The 25159-nt window shown below is 41.3% G+C and overlaps 1 protein-coding gene across 2 annotated transcripts in view; it reads right to left on the bottom strand.

The window, feature by feature from the left end:
- Positions 1-10811: 10811 nt before the first annotated feature.
- The window catches only part of LOC115195530 (receptor activity-modifying protein 3), a 28872-nt gene continuing 14524 nt past the window's right edge, over positions 10812-25159 (bottom strand). Inside the window, exons 2-4 of one of the 2 annotated variants that reach the window (XM_029755468.1) lie at positions 23910-23939; positions 23368-23530; positions 10812-12222 (exon numbers count right to left, since the gene is read on the bottom strand). In XM_029755468.1, coding sequence (XP_029611328.1) covers positions 11967-12222; positions 23368-23530; positions 23910-23939 — 449 coding nt within the window. In that variant the 3' untranslated portion in view covers positions 10812-11966. Of the gene's footprint in view, positions 12223-23367; positions 23531-23909; positions 24731-25159 lie in introns of those variants that run through there. The other variant, XM_029755469.1, reaches the window with a different exon arrangement.

Here is a 25159-nt window from a genome sequence, read left to right as displayed (position 1 = left end):
TTGTGGAATCTCTACATAGGCTTACAGAGGGCCATTATCAGCAACCATCACTCCTGTGTTCCAACGGCACGTTGTGTTAGCTAATCCAAGTTTATCATTTTTAAAGGCTTTAATGAGCAAGCCTTCCTTTGTGAACTGGCCTCTGCAAAATGGCATAGAATCAGCTTGAGCCCCTCTGTCGAAGATGATTGGACCTTCTTTTTTGATATTTTCAGTGGTATTGTTAACAAACACGCCCCCATAAAGAAACTGAGAATTAAAAACAGGTTCAGCCCCTGGTTCGACTGTGATCTTGCAGAGTTACTCCACCACAAGAATTGTATTTGGCGAAAGGCTCAGCACACGCATACTCAAGCTGACTGGCTATTGTTCAGGCAAATGAGAAATAAGTGCACTCAGGCTATCCGGAAGGCCAAAGTTAGTTACTTTAAGGAGCAGTTCTCTCTCTGTGGGTCTAACCCCAAGAAGTTCTGGAAAACGGTTAAAGATCTGGAGAATAAATGCTCCTCCTCACAGCTGCCCATGTCCCTTAATGTTGATGATGTGGTTGTTACTGACAAGAAGCACATGGCTGAGCTCTTTAATAACCACTTCATTAAGTCAGGGTTCCTATTTGACTCAGCCATGCCTCCTTGCCAGTCCAACATTTCCTCATTTCCCACCCCTTCTAATGCGACTATCCTGATGCTTCTCCCTCCTTTTCCCCTAACCCGCAACAAAGTTTCTCACTGAGTCTGAGGTGCTAAAAGAGCTCCTTAAACTTGACCCCCCAAAAACATCTGGGTGATTTAGACCCTTTCCTCTTTAAGGTTGCTGCCCCTATCATCGCCAAGCCTAACCTGTCTCTCCTTTTCTGGGGAGGTTCCCATTGCTTGGAAGGCAGCCACAGTTCGTCCTTTATTTAAAGGGGGAGATCAAGCTGATCCTAACTGTTATAGGCCTATTTCTATTTTGCGCTGTTTATCAAAATTTTGCGCTGTACATCAACAACATAGCTCAGGCAGTAGGAAGCTCTCTCATCCATTTATATGCAGATGATACAGTTTTATACTCAGCTGGCCCCACCCTGGATTTTGTGTTAAATGCTCGACAACAAAGCTTTCTTAGTTTCCAACTCGCTTTCTCTGCCCTTAATCCTTTTCTGATCACCTCCAAAACAAAGGTCATGTAGTTTGGTAGCCCTTCTTCCCACAGGTGTGATTACTACTTCTGAGGGTTTAGAGCTTGAGGTAGTCACCTCATACAAGTACTTGGGAGTATGGCTAGATGGTGCACTTTCCTTCTCTCAGCACATATCAAAGCTGCAGGCTGAAGTTAAATCTAAACTGGGTTTCCTGTAACGTAATCGCTCCTCTTTCACACCAGCTGTCAAACTAAGCCTGATTCAGATGACCATCCTACCCATGCTAGATTACAGAGACATTTAATTTATAGATCGGCAGGTAAGGGTGCTCTCGAGTGGCTAGATGTTCTTTACCATTCGGCCATCAGATTTTACACCAATGCTCCTTATAGGACATATCACTGCCCTCTATACTCTTCTGTAAACTGGTCATCTCTGTATACCCATCGCAAGACCCACTCGTTGATGCTTATTTATAAAACCCTCTTAGGCCTCACTCCCCCCAATCTGAGACATCTACTGCAGCCCTCATCCTCCACATACAACACACATTCTGCCAGTCACATTCTGTTAAAGGTCCCCAAAGCACACACATCACTGGGTTGCTCCTCTTTTCAGTTCGCTGCAGCTAGCAACTGGAACGACCTGCAACAAACACTAAACTAGACAGTTTTATCTCAATCTCTTCATTCAAAGACTCAACCATGGACACTCTTACTGACAGCTGTGGCTGCTTTGTGTGATGTATTGTTGTCTCTGCCTTCTTGACCTTTGTGCTGTTGACTGTGCCCAATAATGTTTGTACCATGTTTTGTGCTGCTACCATGTTGTGATGCTACCATCCTGTGTTGTCATGTGTTGCTGCCTTGCTATGTTGTTGTCTTAGGTCTCTCTTTATGTAGTGTTGTGTTGTCTCTCTTATTGTGATGTGTGTTTTGCCCTATATTTATATTGTATTTATTTATTTATTTTAATCCCGGGCACCCGTCCCCGCAGGAGGCCTTTTGCCTTTTGGAAGGCCGTCATTGTAAATAAGAATTTGTTCTTAACTGACTTGCCTAGTTAAATAAAGGTTAAATAAAAAATGAAATAAATAAATAAAAAATCCTCTGCAGCAGAGGTGACTCTGCGTCTTCCTTACCTCTGGCAGTCCTCATGAGAGCCAGTTTCATCATAGCGCGTGATGGTTTTTGCACCTGCACTTGAAGAAACTTTCAAAGTTCTTGAAATTTTCCAGATTGACTGACCTTCATGTCTTAAAGTAATGATGGACTGTCGTTTCTCTATGCTTATTTGAGCTGTTCTTGCCATAATATGGACTTGGTCTTTTACCCAATAGGGCTATCTTCTGTATACCACCCCTACCTTGTCACAGCACAACTGATTGGCTCAAACGCATTAAGAAGGAAAGAAATTCCACAAATTAACTTTAAACAAGTCACACCTGTGAATTGAAATATATTCCAGGTGACTACCTCATGAAACTGGTTGAGAGAATGCCAATAGTGTGCAAAGCTGTCATCAAGGCAAAGTGTGGCTACTTTGAAGAATCTCAAATATAAAATATATTTGACTTGTTTTACACTTTTTTTGGTTGCTACATGATTCCATGTGTTATTATATAGTGTTGATGTCTTCACTATTATTCTACAATGCAGAAAATAGTAAAAAATAAAGAAAAACCATGGAATGAGTAGGTGTGTCCAAACTTTTGACTGGTACTGTTTAAATACACACACTACATGATCAAAGTATGTGGACACCTGCTCGTCGAACAGCTCATTCCAAAATCATGGCATTAGTATCTAGTTGGTTCCCCCTTTGCTGCTATAAAAGCCTCCATTCTTCTGGGGAGGCTTTCCAATACATTTACATTTACATTTAAGTCATTTAGCAGACGCTCTTATCCAGAGCGACTTACAAATTAGATGTTGGAACATTGCTGCGGGGACTTGCGTCCATTCAGCCACGAGCATTAGTGAGGTCGGGCACTGATATTGGGCGATTAGTCCTGGCTTGCAGTCGACGAAACAGGAAAGGGCCTTCCACAAACGGTTGCCACAAAGTTGGAAGCACAGAATCGTCTAGGATGTCATTGTATGCCGTAGCGTTAAGATCTCCCTTCACTGGAACTAAGGGGCCTAGCCCAAACCATGAAAAACAGCTGCAGACCATTATTCCTCCTCCACCAAACTATACAGTTGTTACTATGCATTGGGGCAGGTAGCGTTCTTCTGGCATCGGCCAAACCCAGATTCGTCCTTCAGACTGCCAGATGATGAAGAGTGATTCATCACTCCAGAGAACGCGTTTCCACTGATCCAGAGTTCAATGGTGAGCTTTACACCACTCCAGCCTACGCTTGGCATTGTACATGGTAATCTTAGGCTTGTGTGCGGATGCTCGGTCATGGAAACCCATTTCACGAAGCTCCGGACGAACAGTTCTTGTACTGACATTGCTTCCAGAGGCAGTTTGGAGTGATGCAACCGAGGACAGACTTTTTTTACATGCTACGCATTTCAGCACTCGCCGGTCCTATTCTGTGAGCTTGTGTGGCCTACCACATCGCAGCTGAGCCGTTGTTGCTCCTATACGTTCCCACTTCACAATAACAGCAGGGCAGACATTTGACGAACGGACTTGTTGGAAAGGTGGCATCCTATGACAGTGCCCGTTGAAAGTCACTTAGCTCTTCAGTACAGGCCATTCTACTGCCAATATTTGTTTATGGAGATTGCATGGCTGTGTGCTCGATTTTATACACCTGTCAGCAACGAGTGTGGCTGAAATAGCCAAATCCACTAATTTGAAGTGGTGTCCACATACTTTTGGCCGTGTGTGTGTGTGTGTGTGTGTGTGTGTGTGTGTGTGTGTGTGTTTGTTTTTCTCCGGTAGCCTTACCTGCAACAGATATTAACCTTAGTCTCTACGAAGTATAACAGCAAACTCCCCCCACCCTGACCCACAGAGCAAGGTTTTTATGATAAACATAACCTGGTTTGGTAGCTTGGTTAATGATAGCATGTGTGCTGTGCTTTTAACCTAGTACAATACCCACCTGCTGCAACGCTTTCTATTCAGAGAAAAGAATGGCACCAGACAGACCTTGAAGAGTGTGGCCTTGGAATGAGTGTCAAAGCAAGGTGACAGGATAACACCAGGCTGCTGTGTGAACCTGGTCATGAGGACACAGGAAAGAAATGGTTACGGACACAGTGATTGACCAATGAGCTGAAGCTTGCTCAACCAGTGAAGTTGAAGTTATATTCCATGTAGACTCTCGGTCCACGAGAGTTTCGTGGACCGAGATGTCATTACCCAGTTGGGCCTGGACACTGTTCCACTTGATTCACCCCTCGATCCCAATGCTCTCAATGGAAAACTCCTCGCCCATGTCTGTGAGAATCGTCTCTGGAAATCACCAGGAAAAGATCCGTTTCCACAATCGACTGTCCTTACTCTCCATAGCAAGAGGCCTGCTTTTATGACCACACTTGGATTGTGTACAGCTGCCTCAGTGTTCCCTATGGTTACTTGAACCATCATCAAACAATAAAAACAGGTGAGATGGTCTTCAAACAAACTAGGGAGCTTATTGCTTCGGGAACTAGTATGGCTTACTGTGCAGGTAGACTAACTGGTGTAATGGCCAAGCCAATTTACTCCACGGTCACTTGGTAACACACTTTCATGAGATTTCTATAGGGCGGTAATGGAGGGATGCGACCCAGGGGGGTCTTCTATCCTCACCTGCTGTCTCATAGGACTCTGTCAACATGGGGAATCTTTTACTAAGTGTGTACTGCAGTGGGAAGATTGCACTGTTGCAAGGTTTGCACCTGTTCATTTAAGAAGGGCTGGAAAAAATATATATTCGGGTACACCTTACTTTTGTATTCCTCTACCTTTTTTATTTATTTTTATGTTGTATACCATTTTGAATGCAAGTGAGAACGGTTGAAACCAATGATATGTATTAACCCTAGATGACTAATGGGCCGCTGTTTTGAAGCCACTTTGGTACTCCGTTGTAAAAAAGATTTTGGAAGCTATAGAAATAAATGTATTTATGCTTACATTCATTTCTTAAAAGTATATTCTATTTCAGACACCTTAACACATACTTGTAAAAAAAAAAAAGTGAGCTGAGCATAACAGTAGGGTACTAGGGGGCAACTAGTCCCCCCTAAGAACAACGCCTAATTGCTGACACAAAAAAGCAACGTTTGGTAAACAAATTGGTATGTGGATGAAGGTCATGCTTAGGCAAATAAACTATAGAGGGAAATGGCTACAGTTTACACTTTTTTTTAATTTCATGAAATGTTTTTTTTTTTTAAAAGGGATGTTTTTTTGTTTTCTCTCTAAACAAGTGGATTATTTAGGGTTCCTACTTATATTACATTTTTTTAAATATACATCTACAACTTTTATATAATGTAAAAAAAATGATAAACTTACCACAATCGTTTTGTTCAACAAGACAGCCAGGGAAAGTGTTGGGAAAATAATTTGGTGACATCTTGTGGTCTTCATGTAAATTAAGGGGGGGGGGGAGCAGTTACCCCCTACTATCCTACCAACTTTACTGTCCCCACTACAACAAATAAATTGTCACGACTTCCACCGAAGTTGGTCCCTGTCCTTGTTTGGGCGGCGTTCGGCGGTCGACGTCACCGGTTTTCTAGCCGCCACCGATCCACTTTTCATTGTCCATTTGTTTTTTCTTCATTGTACACACCTGGTTTCCATTCCCATATTTATATGTTCCTTATTTAACCCTCTGGTTTCCCCATGGTTTTGTGCGTGTTTGTTCATTGTAAGTTGGACTGTGTTTGTGAGCTTGGTTATTTTCCTTCTTGGAATATATTTGTTGTTTTGAGTAAAGTTACATGTATTACTCATCTGTGTCCTGCGCCTGACTCCGCCTTACCTGCTACACCTAGACGCCTTACATAAATACTTAAATACATGTAATTTTGTCCTTGAGACATTTTATTGCAATACTGTAGAACTCCATTCATTCCTATAGAGGACTACTCCTTCTGAGGAGTACCAATGTGGCGGCCGATGGATTCAAAGCCTCTCATTGGCCATTACATAACATCAGCAATCCAGGGTTTATACACATAATTGGTTAAAATATGTCAGCAATTCATCTCACTTTCCAGCGGCTAGCTATCTGATTCAACTGAAAGTTCACACGTCTATTTTTTGTCAATTAAAGCGTCTGTCAGTAGGCCCTACATAAGAGAAAGACTATCAAATGCCACAGTTGCGCAGCTGGCTACATTCATATTTGACATATGGGACAGTGGATACAAGCTACTGTATATTTCACCACAACCCCAAATTCATGAAGTCTGAAGTTTAGCGATAACAAATCGTCAGTGTGTTCTGCTAGGGAAAGCTGCGGTCTCTGCGTCCACGCAACAAAAAAATAGCATGGGCTTAGCTTCTGTGTGAACTCACGCAGCAGATTGGAATGCGCTGGGTAAACGGTAAGGTAGTGCTCGAGGGCATTCAGCTTTTAGAAAATGCTCCTTTTGTACTGGTACTGTCAGGATGGAACACCCAAAATACACCACAGTTACCAACATATACCATGCATCTACATGGAATATAACTTCAAAGTAACTATACGAGTCTTAACTCATATTAGGCCAGGTTTTTCTCTCACTACACAATTTAATAATTGTTTTATAGCTATACATTATCTACATTTGCCATATGTGCAGTTAAGTAATTATTTTCTGAGATTTATGTAGGTGTATTAAATTAGAGAAATTGCATGGCATGAGGGCAACTTTATGTAACGCTAGATATAAAACTTGACGATCAAAGCAATCCAGAGACTAAAATTCAGTACTATAGAAATGAATTACACAAATCATTGAGAGCTGTGTGCCAGCGGAGGATTTTACAATTAATAAATTATGTAAGTACTCCTACAATGTGTGTTAATAAATCACAGAGAAGGAGGAAAAGATCTAATTCGAAAGTCAGGACTTTTGACTCACTGCTAACTCTGGGGGGGGGAGCACATTCCAAAGACTTGCTGGGATGATTCAATTGGATATCATTACAAACAAAATCATAAAATGATGCAAGTCGTTGCAAAAACCACATGAATAAGTCCAGCTGCCGAGTGGAGCGGGCTGTGGTAACAAACCAACAAAAAAAGTCCTGCTCATGAATTACATTATGAAATGAGCTCTGGAGACTCCCTGTGGACTGGCCAGTGTGCCTGAGAGGATGATTTGCAGGTTTGTAAGCCATGTTTGTGTCTGTAGCATGCTTATCAGTGACAGATTAAATACTACAGACCACTTGACTGCTGCTGAAGGATAGGGGAGGGTAAGGGTGAGGGGGTGAGAGGGGTTAGGGGAGGGGATGTCCTGTTTAGGTCATGTGCACTGGAGCAAGTTAGTGTGGGAAAGGGGAGGAGCGAGAGAGAAAAGCAGGGCCTCTGTTGTGAGTGAGTCTGTTGGAGGCCTCAAGGAGTCTTGCATGTTATAGGGACTCCGTGGGAATAGGGTGCTTACACGCACACACACGTTTTTTTCCCGCAGTTGGCAGCTTTTGGACTCTCTTCCTCCCTGTGGTTCTCTCTCTTTATGGAACACACGTGTAACTTGACATTTTCATGAATCATTACTGTAACCTTTCATACTGTAACCATTCATATTTTCTACACATTGTAATCAACGACTGGAGGGTGGAGTGGGGGTGGGGGTCTCAAGGGGGGGTGGGTGGAGACAGGCAAACTCTCAGAGCTGAACAGTGCCGTTGGCGGACCCAGTCATAACAATGCATGTATGAGGAAGTATGGCACTCTTTGCACTTCCTGTACCTCTTTTAGTTAAAATCATAGCCAGCCCATTTCCTTTAATTCTTCGCCGGCTCTGGGAAACAATTGTACATCCTTCCTGCAGTCCAACTTTTGTGCTGCAGAGGCACTGGCAAGTCATCCTTGAGGGCATGAACTATTGTCTTTTTGTTTGCGTCTTAAACCCTCATACAATGCCGGGCTGTTTTTTGCCATATAAATCATGCTTGTCTTGTCCCTCTATGTTTATCCCTCAAAATGATGATAATAATAATTTCTCACTGTACACTGAATGTACAAAACATTAGGAACACCTTCCTAATATTGCGTTCCACCCCCTTTTGCCCTCAGAACAGCCTCAACTTGTTGGGGTATGGACTTTACCAGGTGTCAAAGGTGTTCCACAGGGATGTTGGCCCATGTTGACTCCAATGGTTCCCACATTTGTGTCAGTTGTGGCTGGATGTTCTTTGGGTTGTCGTGTCGTTGCTTATCATTAAATGTGAAGGCTGTATATTATCAAATCAATTCTATATGTGGGATTTAATTACGCGATTGAACTAATCATGTAACTTTAATTAACTAGGAAGTCCAGGCACCATGGGAACATGTTGTTTATAGAGTTTAAATTTCCCGAATATAACTCTTCAGATATTTTCATATCTTATCAAAACAGTCGCTTATTAATGAATTTTACCTCATCAGTCTCATTACTGAACATTGCAAACCCTTGGATATCTGCACGAATCCTAGCCTAGATCATGAATCAGCAATATACAAATTGGCTTAATTATTTATTTATTTACTAACTAACTTAATCAATCACAGAATTACATAAACACACACACAAATAGTCCATACATCGGTTACTACATGATACAAAGAAAAAGTCCCTAGCGGACGAAACCGATATGATGGCTTGGTAGACAAAGGAAAGGGGGTAGGGACCACTCAAGAGCGGGAAACTCAGAGGATTACTACACTCATAGAAATTGCTAATACTTTGAACATGAACAACCGCTCATTTGAAAATAAATTCTGTCTCTCACTGTTCAAATAAACCTACCATTAAAATTATAGACTGATCATTTCTTTGTCAGTGGGCAAATGTACAAAATCAGCAGGGGATCAAATACTTTTTTCCCTCACTGTAGATACCGTTATCTTGTCCTACTGCCATGGACCATTCCCACATTCTCAAAAATATAAATATTGTTTAACTTTTCAAACTTTTGATGTCCAAGTATCTCTCTGTGTTCCACAGTTTACATTCCAATCTCAAACACCACAGAGCATAGCGGCAGCGTATTTTACGATCGCCATAAAACAGCCGACTTCCTGCTCTCTCCCTCTACGAGAGAGAGCACGCTGTATAGCGGACCCACTGTAACCTGATCCTTCAGATCGTCACAGCAGAGTTACGACAGGGTGGTGGTCCATTCTTGATACACAATGGGAAACTGTGGAGCATGAAAAACCCAGCACCGTTGCAGTTGTTGACACACTCAAACCAGTGTGCCTGGCACTTACTACCATACCCTGTTCAAAGGCACTTAAAACTTTGTCTTGCCCATTCACCATCTGAATGGCACACATACACAATTCATGTCTCAATTGTCTAAAGGCTTCAAAATCGTTCTTTAACCTGTCTCCTCCCCTTCATCTACTCGGACAGAAGTGGATTTAACAAGTGACATAAATAAGAGATCATGGCGTACCCCTGGATTCACCTGGTCAGTCTATGTCATGGAAGGAGAAGGTGTTCCTAATGTTTTTTACACTCAGTGTATATCACTCCGTTTGACATCCTGATGATCAGAGCTGAATGTCAACATCTTTAGATTCATATGTTTGTTTTGATCGCATAATAATGGGGAAATAGTCCCCATTTTATAAAGTGACTTTGTCTTAAATTGGAATATGAGGAACAGTGGTAGACAAAGTACCCAATTGTCTTGAGTAAAAGTACAGATACCTTAATAGAAAGTTACTCAAGTAAAGTGAAAGTCACCCAGTAAAATACTAAAGTAAAAGTCTAAAAGTATTTGGTTCTAAATATACTTAAGTATCAAAAGTAAATGGAATTAGTAAAATATACTTAAGTACCAAAAGTAAAAATGTCATATTCCTTCTATTAAGCAAAGCAGATGGCACCATTTTCTTGTTTTTAAAATGTACAGATAGCCAGGGGTACACTCCAACACTAATAATTTACAAACAATGCATGTGTTTAGTGAGTCTGCCAGATCAGAGGCAGTAGGGATGACCACGTGTTTGCTTGATAAGTACGTGAATTTGACCATTTTCCTGTCCTGCTAAGCACTCAACATGTAACAAGTACTTTTGGGTGTCAGGGAAAATGTATGGAGTAAAAAGTACATTATTTTAGTGAAGTAAATGTAAAAGTTGTCAAATATAAATAGTAAAGTACAGATACACCAAAAAAACTGAAGTAGTACTTTAAAGTATTTTTACTTATGTACTTTACACCACTGATGAGGAATTTGAACACCCCCCCAAACCCTTCTGAAATGTTCATACGGCCTTGTTAGTAGCTTTGCCCATATGGTAATGTATCATACAGCAATGTTGAGTTTTACGTTGAAAATTAACCTAAATGTCAGAACATATTTTTTTTGCAGATTTGACTGTTTAACTACATTTACACACTGAAATGTCAAAACAATATTATTTTTGTTATGACCACCGTACTAAGGATGTTTCAGTTGAATTGGAGTTACATCGAGATGAATGTAGTTTGAAGTAGAGGTAGGAATGGTTTCGAAACGGCAGAGGACAAAAAGTGGCAAATGACATTGCACTATGGACATGTTGATTAATAACCAAAGCATTGACTAATTCTAAGTAATTTAATTAAAACATTAAATAGCATTACAGTAAATAATTCAATAGCTCCTCAATACCAAAAGTTTTCTGGCACAACGAAATTCTCTCAAAACGAGTCCGTAATCTTGACAGTGATTTATGTTCCTACCGCCCATACCTCCCAGAACGATTAAACTACAATTAGAGTGAGCAGAATTCCTGCTGAGGTTTCACCACATGAGCAGTGCAATCAGTGATAACAACTTTTGGGGCATTGCAATGACAACCCAGAGACAAGATAAATAATGAAGTCAAACAACCATTTCACTTCAAGAAACAAACCAAGTTCTCTAGTTTAAGCGACACATATAGGGCTTGTTCCCATTCTATGGCCAAGCTTCAAAGTCAGAATTGCCTATATCATGAACATGAAAATTAGCATTGGTCTTAAATGAAGGTGTTGGTTTGGCATATGGTTAGGGGTGTGGTTAAGGTAAGTTAAATCAGGGTTAGGTCAAAAATCTGATTGTTTTGGAAAGAAATTATTGTATCCGTCTTTGCAGCTTGAACTGATAGTGACAACACATAACAGACGAGGAAGCGTGAAGAAGGCCATAGTGCCAGGAACACTGCCGTTGAGAAAGAATGGCAGGCGATAAAGGAAGGAAAATCTTTACAGTAGACGGAACTGGTACAGAAAAGTATTGTACATGTTCAGGTGTCAACTTGTCCGTGTTCTCCCATTGAGAAGACTCTTCACCAGAATATATACCCACAAGCTTAAACGGCGTCTGATAGGTGATGATGTTGAGGCAGTCCCTGGGCCTCTGTCCCTTTTCACACCAAGGATCAACAATCCTGAATGTCTTGTAGCTCTGTGCCTTGAGTCCTTGTATATCTCTCAAAAGGGCTTGGACCGTCTCAAGCTAGCAAAATGGATTTAGGATGCATCTCCCTCAAAGGCGTTAAGTAGCTTCTTTTGGTCCATTCAATCCACCATAATCCTGAAATGACACAATGAACAAACAAAAGTTCCCTTCGTAGGTTCCCTACCTGTCTTCCCAGGCTACCTGTCTAACCCAATTTCCCCTCTGGGGATCAATAAAGTATTTTCATTCAAAGAAGTTCATGGGTCTCTGGACAGCCACATTGCACAGTCACATGGGAACCAACCAAACCAACATCTTAAGCCAGGATGTCGCTGCGCTTACTGCACCACACCACCAGTGCGATCATAGCCAGGGTGAGGAAGACAGGGATGAGGATGAGGATGGTGAGTGTGTCGTCCGGCGGGTCCACCAGGATCACCCTCTCCAGGGTGCAGTTGGAGAAGAAGTGCTTGTGGATGCGGATGATGTAGTTCTCCACCAGCGGATTGGGCCAGTAGCAGTTGATGCGCCCGGCGTTGGTCTCTGTGCACAGCGAGAAGACGTGGTACTCACTGCGGAGAGAGCAGAGAAATACAAATGTTTAAAATAAACAGTCAGGTTGAGAAAGGGCTAGTACTCACCAGAGCCATAGAGATGTAAATATATGGCTCTGGTACTCCCGGCCTAGAGCAGGGATTGGCCAACCCTCCTCCTGGGCATGTACAGTAGGCTTTTGTTCCAGCCCTGCTCTAACAGCCCCTGAGCAGCTGATCAGTAGATTCAGGTGTTGGGGCAGGGCTGGAACAAAAGTAGCTATCCAGGAGGAGGGTTGGCCAATCCCTGGCCCAGATGACCGAGGAACACAAAGTGTTTAGCCAATCAGAAGGCAGGGAATCTGGGGCCATGGATTAGACTGAAAATCATGTTCTCTGCATCTCCGTATTTATTTTCTATTTCAGGGGAGAAGAGATAAGGGGTCTACTTAGCAGATTTTGCATCTTAGCTGTTACCTTACGCACAGCTACTTAGTGTAATTAATAATCAGGGAGAAAAAGGTGTGGATTCACCAGCAGAGCGTGACAGGTGTTTATTTTGCCTTCGCAGAAGGCAGGAATCGTGGTCACAGGCAGTCAATGGTCATAAACAGGCAGGTGAAATAAAACTAGGACTGAAGGCTATAACTGGTTCTCACAAATGAACTAGTAAAAGTCTTAGCAGAGTCAAAACGAACAATACCTCACAAAGGCACAAACAGAATGAACTGAACTAAATAAGGAGCTGATGAGACCAGGTGAGTAACTTATCCAGGTGAAATCAATGAACAAAAATGAAAGACAGGACTAGGTTCAAGAACACAAAGAAACAGAACACAAGGTTGACAAAGAAAAGAAATACAGAAACTTACACATAGGATGTGTCTAAAATGATAAACAGGGAGGGTTTATCCCTAAAATTCTTACTCTGCAAAAAACTTTTTCAGACCGGTGTGAATCTATAAAGAAAGAGGCATGCCTCTTTTGTCATAATATGCATAGAAAATCGATATGAATGGATGTGCGTCACAATGGTAAAAGTAAACACATAATTTTTGAAGACGTTATTTTTGGAGGCACGGTAGCGCTACTGTAGCTAGCAAACTAGTGTATAAGTGATTGCTAGCTACAGTAACTGTAAACCATTTTGGCTTGCTAGCTAATCTTCATGGCTAACTGTGGGGCAAAACAATTCACTTATTTACATTTAAATGAACCACAATTGATAGAGCATTCATAAAGCCTTCTTAAGCACTGCTTAAGGATGTCCTAATTTATATGGACACAGTTAAATAGATGGTTTTTGAAGAATCTATGTAGTACTTATGAATGCTTTATGAATGTGTAATAAAGCCCTTGTAACATTGTTTTTGTTCAAACTAGGACCAATGTTTTTATGTCACTTTGGAAACTGTTGGAGTAGCCATATGCCATGTGTGTCCTCCTCATCAAGTTTACATCATTAGCTACGAGTTGGACACAGGCTGCCTCATTAGGGTGCATTTCTGTATGTACTATGCCCTATAAACTGCACTAAAAGCAATCCATTATAACACACACAGTTTTTCTTCCAGTATGACACAAATTACCTGCACTTCTCAGGCTTGTTACAGTACACAGTTAGGAGCTAAATGGGTGATTAGAGTTGATATAATAGCATTCTGGGTAACATGACGCTTACCTAGCAAAACAGATCCTATCAGACCACATTAAGTCAAACTAGTCAAGACCAAAGTGCCATTTTCCCCTCCTATGCCTTTCATACTAGCGGTGTGGTTTGACGTCAGCCAATCCTCATCATTGCTTTCAGATAACCTCCGCCTAAGTGCTGCAAATCGAATGAGTCTTGGTCAAGCGTGTAGACTGTGTCTCCATACGACATAAGGAACGCTGCTGTAAATTAATGGATTAATTGTATGGTAACTCTGGAATAGCTTTTTGGCTTGTATATTATTGTAAAAAACGATGGTACAAAATGTTGACCCCAGACTTAAAAGTGATGGAATACGTGAAGTTACCATTTATATTTAGCTGCGTGCTGTGTTATTTTCTTTTATAATTTAAAACCGGCAAAAGCTTACGCATCATTAAAAGGACAAATGCATTCTTATAAAAGCTGATTGTCTCTTGAAAATCCTTAAGAGTCTAAGCTGGGGGAATGGGTTCTACTAAGCTAACATATGGAATTGTTTTAAAATGGTCATACCAAGGATCATTTTGCTATTTGGTTTGGAATTTTAGGACCACTTAAGGTATCAAAACTATATACACATTTCTGGGGGGATGAGACATTGAATTTGACCTTACTTCTATTAGCTCATAGAAATACATTTAATAACAGCTTCATACATGGATAAACAGATAGTGAAAAATAATAATCTGAATGAAGTTTGTTCTGAAGTGTCTGTCGTATGTATATAGAATACTTTTTTTACATGTCAAATCAAATCAAATTTATTTGTCACATACACATGGTTAGCAGGTGTTAATGCAAGTGTAGCGAAATGCTTGTGCTTCTAGTTCTGACCATGCAGTAATATCTAACAAGTAATCTAACAATTCCACAACAACTACCTTGTACACACAAGTGTAAAGGAATGAATACGAATATGTACATAAAAATATATAAATGAGTGATGGCCGAACGGCATAGGCAAGATGTAGTAGATTGTATGGAGTACAGTATATACATATGAGATGAGTATTGTAGGGTATGAAAACATATAAAGCAGCATTGTTTAAGGTGGCTAGTGATACATTACATCAGGATGGCAAGATGTAGTAGATGGTATGGAGTACAGTATATACATATGAGATGAGTATTGTAGGGTATGAAAACATATAAAGCAGCATTGTTTAAGGTGGCTAGTGATACATTACATCAGGATGGCAAGATGCAGTAGATGGTATAGAGTGCAGTATATACATATGAGATGAGTAATGTAGGTTATGAAAACATTATATAAAGTGGCATTGTTTAAAGTGGCTAGTGATACATCAAGATGCAGTAGATGGTATGGCGTACAGTATATACATATGAGATGAATAATGTAGGTTATGTAAACATTATCTAATATAAATAATATAAAGTGGCAAGTGATAAATTGATTACATCAATTTTCCCATCATTAAAGTGGCTTGAGTTGAGTCAGTATGTTGGCAGCAGCCACTCAATGTTAGTGATGGCTGTTTAACAGTCTGATGGCCGTGAGATAGAAGCTGTTTTTCAGTCTCTCGGTTCCAGCTTTGATGCACCTGTACTGACCTCGCCTTCTGGATGTTAGCGGGGTGAACAGGCAGTGGCTCGGGTGGTTGCTGTCCTTGATGATCTTTTTGGCGTTCCTGTGACATCGGGTGGTGTAGGTGTCCTGGAGGGCAGGTAGTTTGCACCCGGTGATGCGTTGTGCAGACCTCACTACCCTCTGGAGAGCCTTCCGGTTATGGGCGGAGCAGCTGCCGTACCAGGCGGTGATACAGCCCGACAGGATGCCTCGATTGTGCATCTGTAAAGGTTTGTGAGTGTTTTTGGTGACAAGCCGAATTTCTTCAGCCTCCTGAGGTTGAAGAGGCGCTGCTGCGCCTTCTTCACCATGCTGTCTGTGTGGGTGGACCATTTCAGTTTTTCCGTGATGTGTACGCCGAGGAACTTAAAACTCTCCACCCTCTCCACTACTGTCCCATCAACACGGGTCCCGTGTGGCTCAGTTGGTAGAGCATGGTGTTTGCAACGCCAGGGTTGTGGGTTCGATTCCCACGGGGGACCAGTACGGGAATTTATTTTAATGAAATGTATGCATTCGCTACTGTAAGTCGCTCTGGATAAGAGCGTCTGCTAAATGACTAAAAATGTTTAAAAAAATGTAAAAATGGCTGCTCCCTGTGCTGTTTCCTGAAGTCCACGATCATCTCTTTTGTTTTGTTGACATTGAGTGCGAGGTTATTTTCCTGACACCACACTCCGAGGGCCCTCACCTCCTCCCTGTAGGTCATCTCGTCGTTGTTGGTAATCAAGCCTACCACTGTAGTGTCGTCTGCAAACTTGATGATTGAGTTGGATGCGTGCATGGCCACGCAGTCGTGGGTGAACAGGAGGGTTGTGGGGACCCAGTGTTGAGGATCAGCGGGGTTGAGATGTTGTTACCTACCCTCACCACCTGGGGGCGGCCCGTCAGGAAGTCCACGACCCAGTTGCACAGGGCGGGGTCGAGACCCAGGGTCTCGAGCTTAATGACGAGTTTGGAGGGTACTATGGTGTTAAATGCTGAGCTGTAATCGATGAACAGCATTCTTACATAGATAATCCTCTTGTCCAGATGGGTTAGGGCAGTGTGCAGTGTGATGGCGATTGCGTCATCTGTGGACCTATTGGGTCGGTAAGCAAATTGGAGTGGGTCTAGGGTGTCAGGTAGGGTGGAGGTGATATGGTCCTTGACTAGTCTCTGAAAGCACTTCATGATGACGGAAGTGAGTGCTACAGGGCGGTAGTCATTTAGCTCAGTTACCTTAGCTTTCTTGGGAACAGGAACAATGGTGGTCCTCTTGAAGCATGTGGGGACAGCAGACTGGGATAAGGATTGATTGAATATGTCTGTAAACACACCAGCCAGCTGGTCTGCGCATGCTCTGAGGACGCGGCCGGGGATGCCGTCTGGGCCTGCAGCCTTGCGAGGGTTAACACGTTTAAATGTTTTACTCACGTTGGCTGCAGTGAAGGAGAGCCGCAGGTTTTGGTAGCGGGCCGTGTTAGTGGCACTGTATTGTCCTCAAAGCGAGTAAAAACTTGTTTAGTCTGTCTGGGAGCAAGGCATCGTGATCTGCGACGGGGCTGATTTTTCTTTTGTAGTCCGTAATTGACTGTAGACCCTGCCACATACCTCTTGTGTCTGAGCCTTGAATTGCGACTCCACTCCACTTTGTATTTAACCCCTTAGGCACAAAACTATCTCCATCTATGCTTCCATTCATTTTTTAAACTGGTACCCGGCTTCAGACTATTCTTGTGAGGCTTGGGGGCGTCCTAGAGCAACACCATCATGTTTGTGAGAGTCTCATCTTTCCATAGAGGGGTCAAAATAGTTTGTAGGCTAAACCATTCGGACACTACAGACGTTTTCATGAGAAGACCAATTTTCAGGATGTCTCATGGTCTGAAAAACACAGCTCTAGCTCTGCTACCTTTCACTGCAGATGCGGAAGGGCGACATCAGTGGATGTGGTGGATTGAGACGCAGCCATGCAAATAAAACAGATATATCTAGCTTAAACAGATTTTGATGGGGATTTTTTTATTATGCTAATTAGATTTATGCGGGGGCACAGACATCAACTCTAGGTTAACAAGGGTACATTTTAGACAAATGAAGTCATATTTATTTAACCTTTATTTAACTAGGCAAGCTCGTTAAGAACACATTCTTATTTATAATGATGGGCTACCCAGACAACGCTGGACCAATTATGAGCCGCTCTATGGGACTCCCAATGCCCTGCCAGATGTGATACAGCCTGGAATCGATCCAGGGTCTGTAGTGACGCCTCTAGCACTGAGATGCAGTGCCTTAGACCGCTGCGCCACTTGGGAGAAGTAGTGGTGCTGAGGGTGCTGCAGCACCCCCTGAAAAATGTGAATTCAAAAACGATATATATATATATATACCCCTACATAAATATAATTATTTTTATTACACAAAAGTTGTGCACTGGGCCTTTACTAGCCTTCTGTAGCGTTGGCAAATTTGTTTTTAAAATCTGCTGTGCTTCAGATAAAGTAATAACTGGAAAAACTACATTATTTCCAGCAGCTGTACATTTGGTGCGCGAGAAGAGCTGAGGCATATTTTAAATGTTTTCTCAGATGTATTTTTCATGTAAGGAAATTCAAAGCTTCCCAATCGCAAAACAAAACCAACCCACAATGCCAACATTACAGGTCAACTTCACTGCCAAACATTGCCTGCACAAATATTCTTCAGAAATGGCAAGGACTTGTAAAAAGCCTTTTGGGTCAGTTTAAGTAGCTTATGTTAGCAGTGGCTTTTGAAACATATCTGAATAGCGGATCACTGTCTCTTTGGGCCACAAACATTACTTTCAGGGCAAGGAAAAAATGTATTTAATGAAGCCTCATACTCTTTATAAGGTCTATAAAAATGCTTCAGAAATCATTCATCAGCAAACAACACGCTAGGACCTTTTTATATAACCGTTTATGCTGGATAATATTGCTTATAAATAATTTGTGAAGTATCCATGTATTGCTTATGAAGACTTTATGAGTGTTCTAAAAAGGCTTTATAAAGTGTTGATTGTCCAATGGGATCCTGTTTTAAAGTGTTTTGAGTCCAGCTTGTCAGAAACATAACAAAATATCATTATGTCTGATTGTGTAGAGTCAATGAGTCCATTAGGTTGTCAGAAGAAGCTATGCTGCTGAAAAATGCATCATAGTCTGCACTGCTCTTAAAAAATGTAATAAAGGATATGTACAGACAGGCATACTTGGGGGAGGAGAGGACATAAATCAAATCAAAGTTTATTGGTCACGTCCACAGGATACAGGGTGTAAATGGTACAGTGAAATGCATAGGCTTTACACCAAATTTATCAGTGTCATCCAAGATGGATTTTTGCTGGATTGTTTTGGATTATGGTTGTTGAGGTAATTTTTTTCCAACCCAAGGGACAGTGGCAGAGCGCAGTTTTGCTGGATTTATGTAAACTCCATCAGACATCCTAAAAGGCATTTCATTTTTACAAGTATTGTCCAACAAGTGTTTAAAGGCCTTGATTGTTTAATTATAACATTACATTATTCAAATATGTAATACAAATCTCCAAACTTGTTTTTGTTTTGTTTTAGACCACTATTAAATGGTCCAGGGCTAATTTCGTTAGCATTTTGGCATGTGTTTCTAGATTTAGTACATGAAACAGCATTTATAAAGCGAACATTATCCCTTAGGTCTAGCACAGCAAATAATTCAATTGTTTAAGCATATGTTGCAGAACAGTGATTCAAATATTGTTGCCTCTAAAAATGTAATTGTAATACAAACATTTTGTAAAATATGGAAAATTATTAATTTGAAAATCCCAATAGAAACATAACCATTCTATCAGATCTTTCAGCACTCTGACGGAGTTGATGTTAGACAAAAATCTGACAGAGTTGATGTTTTGCGGAGTTGGCAAAAATTGCATTTTACTTCTTCATTCAAGTGGTATACACTAGCAATCCCAAGGGATCGACCTGGGACCTGGAGAAAAAACGGTTCCCTTCAAGTTGTGGTAAATTGATTATATTTCCAACTCTCCTCTCCGTATGTCCTCTGTGACTGGTACTGTAATTACCACATTTTCTGTTCTACTAAATTACACAGACAGTAAATTCTCATTGCGTTTGCAAATGGCCATTTGGGGCACTCTAACATGCACTGTTGACCTTGGAGGAGCATCTGTTAGTTAGAAAGCAGACCAAGCCTGCTGATGATATTGTCCCTAGGCCTGCTGTTGATAATGTCCCTGTGTTAATATTCATTAGCAGTGGATGGCACCGTGCCTGGCATTCAGTCTCTGCTGATGTTCTGCAGTTAGTCCATGCCTCCTCGGCTGTCCCATTCTCTTGACTGTGTACCCGTGGTGAGATTCAGATTTGCTCATTTGAATCAATATACAGATTTAGGATCTTAATTTGATCACCTTGTTGTTTCAGGAAATGCAAAATCTTGGCGTATTCAAGGTTTAAAAAGTCAAAGTCTGTAATTTCCCCTTAAAAATGCCAGACTTGATTTGCCCAAACAAAAAATCTATCAACCCCTACAAAAATGTCCATTAATTATAATCCACAAAATAATTCACATTTCCTGTTGCTGCAGGATACTGCTCTGAGAAACTGGTCAAATGAAGATCTTACATGTGTAGATGGCCGTGCATTTTGGAAAGAGTTCCATCTAACTTATACTGACACCTCGCTGACATGGTCCTTCACTTTCTCTCATTCTATTTCTTTCTCTCTCTCTAAACAGAGTGCCACAGATTCACTGGGGATGTCCATGAGAACACATATGTCTCATGAATAACATGTTAACAAGCACTGTAAATATCATTTTCAAGCTGGTATGTTTGGTAACGGATGTCTTGATTAGAGAAAACTTAAGCAACGTCTTGACAATACGAGCTACTGGACATAATATGAGGTATTGTACAAGGTACAGAGGAGGAGGGAAGGGTTGGTGGAAATGGCTGTTACACCCTGTAAAGATAATTTGTCTCTCACAGAAACATCTGGCCAGTTGGTAATAGAGAGGTACCTAGATGGAAGCTAAAGTAATAGTCAAAAGTTTGGACACACCTACTCATTTCAGGGTTTTTCTTTATTTTTACTATTTTCTACATTGTAGAATAATAGTGAAGACAACAAAACTATGAAGTAACACATATGGAATCATGTAGTAACCAAAGAAGTGTTAAACAAATCAAAATATATTCTATATTTGAGATTCTTCAAAGTAGCCACCCTTTGTCTTGATGACAGCTTTGCACACTCTTGGAATGACTAGGTGTGTCCAAACTTTTGACTGGTACTATATCTGGACATATAATATATTTACTATAAAAAAGAATGTCTTGAATCTTCAAATAACACATATTAAGGAGAGATAAAAATGCTTTTGTCTTTGGTCAATGGCTCAATTCTTTCATAAATGTAGCCAACTGAAATTGCAACACAAGTGGCCATCTTTCGAAAGCCCTCACTGTATTACTCATTAGACTATACTCTGAGCTATGCCAGGAGATACCTATTTGATATTGTTTTGAAAAGAGATAGGCTATTCTATGATGGCATCTAATCCAACTTGATGGCCTGATACAACATCATCCATCTTTTTAGCAGATTAGGCTGGTTATCACACCCCTGAATGACTCCCTATCGCATTCTCTGTCATTCATGCTGAGTTTTATTGAGGCTTAATCGGATCCAGTAGGGCAAAAAATCTATGCTAGGCCTCTGAATCCCCAGCACAATTCTTTATTTACAAAACACTGAAATTCACAGAGGGAAATTTTTCTAGTGTTGATTTGGAATATACAGTGCATTCAGAAAGTATTCAGACCCCTTGACTTCTTCCACATTTTGTTACGTTACAGCCTTATTCTAAAATGTATTAAATACATTTTTTCCTCATCAATCTACACACAATACCCCATAATGTCAAAGCGAAAACAGGTTTTTTGACATTTTTGCAAATATATTAAAAATAAACACAGAAATACCTTATTTACATAAGTATTCAGACCCTTTGCTATGAGACTTGAAATTGAGCTCAGGTGCAGTATGTTTCCATTGATCATCCATGAGATATTTCTAGAACTTGATTGGAGTCCACCTGTGGTAAATTCAATTGACTAGACATGATTTGGAAAGGCACGCAGCTGTCTATATAAGGTCCTACAGTTGACAGCGCACATCAGAGCAAAAACCAAGCCATGAGGTCGAAGAAATTGTCCTGTAGAGCTCCAAGACAGGATTGTGTTGAGGCACAGATCTGGGGAAGGTTACCAAAAAATGTCTGCAGCATTGAAGGTCCCCAAGAACACAGTGGCCTCCAGCATTCTTAAATGGAAGAAGTTTGGAACCACCAAGACTCTTCCTAGAGCTGGCTGCCTGGCCAAACTGAGCAATCGCAGAGAAGAATTAGTCAGGGAGGTGACCAAGAACCCGATGGTCACTCTCACAGAGCTCCAGAGTTCCTCTGTGGGAATGGGAGAAACTTCCAGAAGGACAACCATCTCTGCAGCACTCTACCAATCAGGCCTTTATGGTAGAGTGGCCAGATGGAAGCCACTCCTCAGCAAAAGGCACATGACAGCCCACTTGAAGTTTGCCTAAAGGCACCTAAAAGACTCTCAGACCATGAAAAACAATATTCTCTGGTCTGATGAAACCAAGATTGAAGTCTTTGGCCTGAATGCCAAGCGTCACGGCTGGAGGAAACCTGGTACAGCGTTTCCCTATGGTGAAGCATGGTGGTGGCAGCATCATGTTGTGGAGAAGTTTTTCAGAGGCAGGGACTGGATGCCAAGCCGGATCGAGTGAAAGATGAACGGAGCAAAGTACAGAGATCCTTGATGATAACCTGCTCTCTGGAGAGACATGAAAATAGCTGTAGAGCAACAGTACCCATCCAACCTGAGCTTGAGAGGATCTGCAGAGAAAAATTGGACAAACTCCCCAAATACAGGTGTGCCAAGCTTTTAGTGTCATACCCAAGAAGATTTGAGGCTGTAATCGCTGTCAAAGGCGCTTTAAAAACGTTCTGAGTAAAGGGTCTGAATACTTTCATTTTTGTATTTTTTTAAATTACATTTGCAAAAATGTCTAAAAACCAGTTTTTGTTTTGTCATTATGGGGTATTGTGTGTAGATTGATGAGGGGGGGGGAACGATTTCATCTATTTTAGAATAAGGCTGTAACATAACAAAATGTGGAAAAGGTCAGGGGGTCTGAATACTGTATGGGTATGTGAGTATGCCTGTGGATGTGTGTGTCCATGTGTGTGTTTATCTGTGTGTGTGGACGGTTCAAGGGTGTTAGAGAACCATACTGGGTCAGCCAGCAGGCACAGGTGCCACTCATTGGTGAGGGGGAAATTATCACTGGGCAGGCCCAGCCAGGCAAACAGCCCCCTGGATCTGCAATGCCAACTAGCATTTGGATACCAATCGCCTGTTCATACACAAACAGCCAGATGTATGCATTCACACACACAGAGTGGACACATTTTTTTTATTTTACTAGACTACCTACACTGCAATAGAGTATTCTTTGATTTATCCTACAGTAGGTTTCTTAAGTCAACTTTTTAAGTAGGAAAACTGTTCTGAGTTTCCCCAAGATGTTGTACAATAATTATTGTGCTGAAATTATCATTTTAGTGGAAATAGGTTTTATTTTGGCTTTAAGATCCAAATCTTAGACTGCCTCCAAAAGCAAAAAGTTTACCAACAGGTAGAGTGGGGCTACACATGTTTTTCTGGCTGGAACTAATCCCACCTTTCCCTTCTCACACACATTAATTCAGAAATTATACTGAGTGCCTTTAAGAACTGGGTCAGTGAATTGATAGGACACTGGCTTGTTCTGATAAGACTGAAAGGGCAAGATACGGCAGGGGAGTCTTTTACCTGATGAAGTGTGTTAAGTTGCACCAGTTCTGGGGATCCACATAAGCCATCTCTCGCTTGAAACCCTCTCCACACACCTCCATCTCCCACAGCAGCTGGGTCTCGTTGCACAGAGCCACACTAGGCCTTCGTGGTATAGACTCAACATTGATATTCTCGGTGGCTGCAGGACATAAAAAGGTCCAAATTACAGAAAGAAACATGACCTTCAATGTTCCACAGTAACATTAGGGTTGTGTTCATTAGGTCAAGCAACAGAAAAAGTACTGCAACTGAAAACGAAAATTAGTGTCCAGATAGTCTCTCCCTGTTTTAGTCAGTTTTCTTTCCATTGTCTCATGAGCACAACCCAGAACTGAATATACTTCTGGCACAGAGTTTGTCAGAAGTCAGGAAATCTGAATTTTGTCAATTTTGTCAATTTTGACTATTATTGTTATCACAGGGTTAAAATGACTTCTTATAAAAACATAAAAAGTACAGCATTTGTAAGCTGTGTTCCACAGTGTTTCATGTCTTCAGAAGGAGATGAGGTTACTTACCTGACAATCCTCTAGTCATCCAAGAGTTCACTGTCAAAGACAAAATCACACAGAGACTTGAAACAGTGTTAGTAGTCATGACAACAGTCTCATTGAAGCATGACTTTTTTGGGACCAACATTAAAGATGCAATATGCAGAAATCACTGCCATTTCCTAGTTACTAAAATTCTAATAGCTTGCCTAATTTAAATGTATAGTGTAGAGAACCATTGTACCATCTATATCACTCTGAAATATATTTTCAGTTACCCAAAATATTGTATTTTCAGCTGTTTGAAGGTAGTGTGCAAAACCGAAAGTAAAAGATGCAAAAACAAAACTTAAGAATGGGAAGCATAGAAAAAGTGCAAATAGAACAGATGTACTGCTTCTTAGACTTTCTTTCAATGAAAATGACAGATCTAGAACACAATTTTCTACATGAATTTGGTCGGGTTGCCGAAAAAGCTACATATTGCAGTTTTAAACGTTGTTGTCAAAACACAACTAACACATATATAGAACCTTTAACATAAAACTGACAATTCTGACCAGCTGGCCCTTACCTTTCCCATTCTAAACACATCCTGGCTGACAAAAAAATAAAGAAACATGAATTCACAGTTTATGAAACAGTTGTGTGAGAATCGCTAATTGAGTAAATGATGGCGAGAAGAACAAATTCATTAAAGAGTTTTCTGGAACAATGGCAAGCTGTCTGATGTCGGATGTTGTTGCTGCTGCTGCTGTTGTCATGCACAAGTGCACACTAAATTCAGGGGAGAGGACCATGACTGCATGGCCATGCACGACTCCAACACTATCATCAAGTTTGCCGATGAAGCAAGAGTGGTAGGCCTGATCACCGACAGCGATGAGACAGCCTATAGGGAGGTCAGAGACCTGGTCATGTGGTGCCAGGACAACCTCTCCCTCAGTGTGATCAAGACAACGGAGATGATCGTGGACAACAGGAAAAGGAGAACCAAGCACACCCCCATTCTCATCAACGGGGCTGTAGTGGAACCGGTTGAGAGCTTCAAGTTCCTTGGTCTCCACATCACCAACAAACTATCATGGTCCAAACACACCAAGACAGTTGTGAAGAGGGCACGACAAAGCCTATTCCCCCTCAAGAGATTGAAAAGATTTGGCATGGGTCCTCAGATCCTCAAAAGGTTCTACAGCTGCACCATCGAGAGCATCCTGACTGATTGCATCACTGCCTGCTATGGCAACTGGTCGGCCTCTGACCACAAGGCACTACAG

This window comes from Salmo trutta, chromosome 6 (genome assembly GCF_901001165.1).
Source record: "Salmo trutta chromosome 6, fSalTru1.1, whole genome shotgun sequence".
Lineage (NCBI taxonomy): Eukaryota > Metazoa > Chordata > Actinopteri > Salmoniformes > Salmonidae > Salmo > Salmo trutta.
This window is presented reverse-complemented; position numbering and strand designations above follow the sequence as displayed.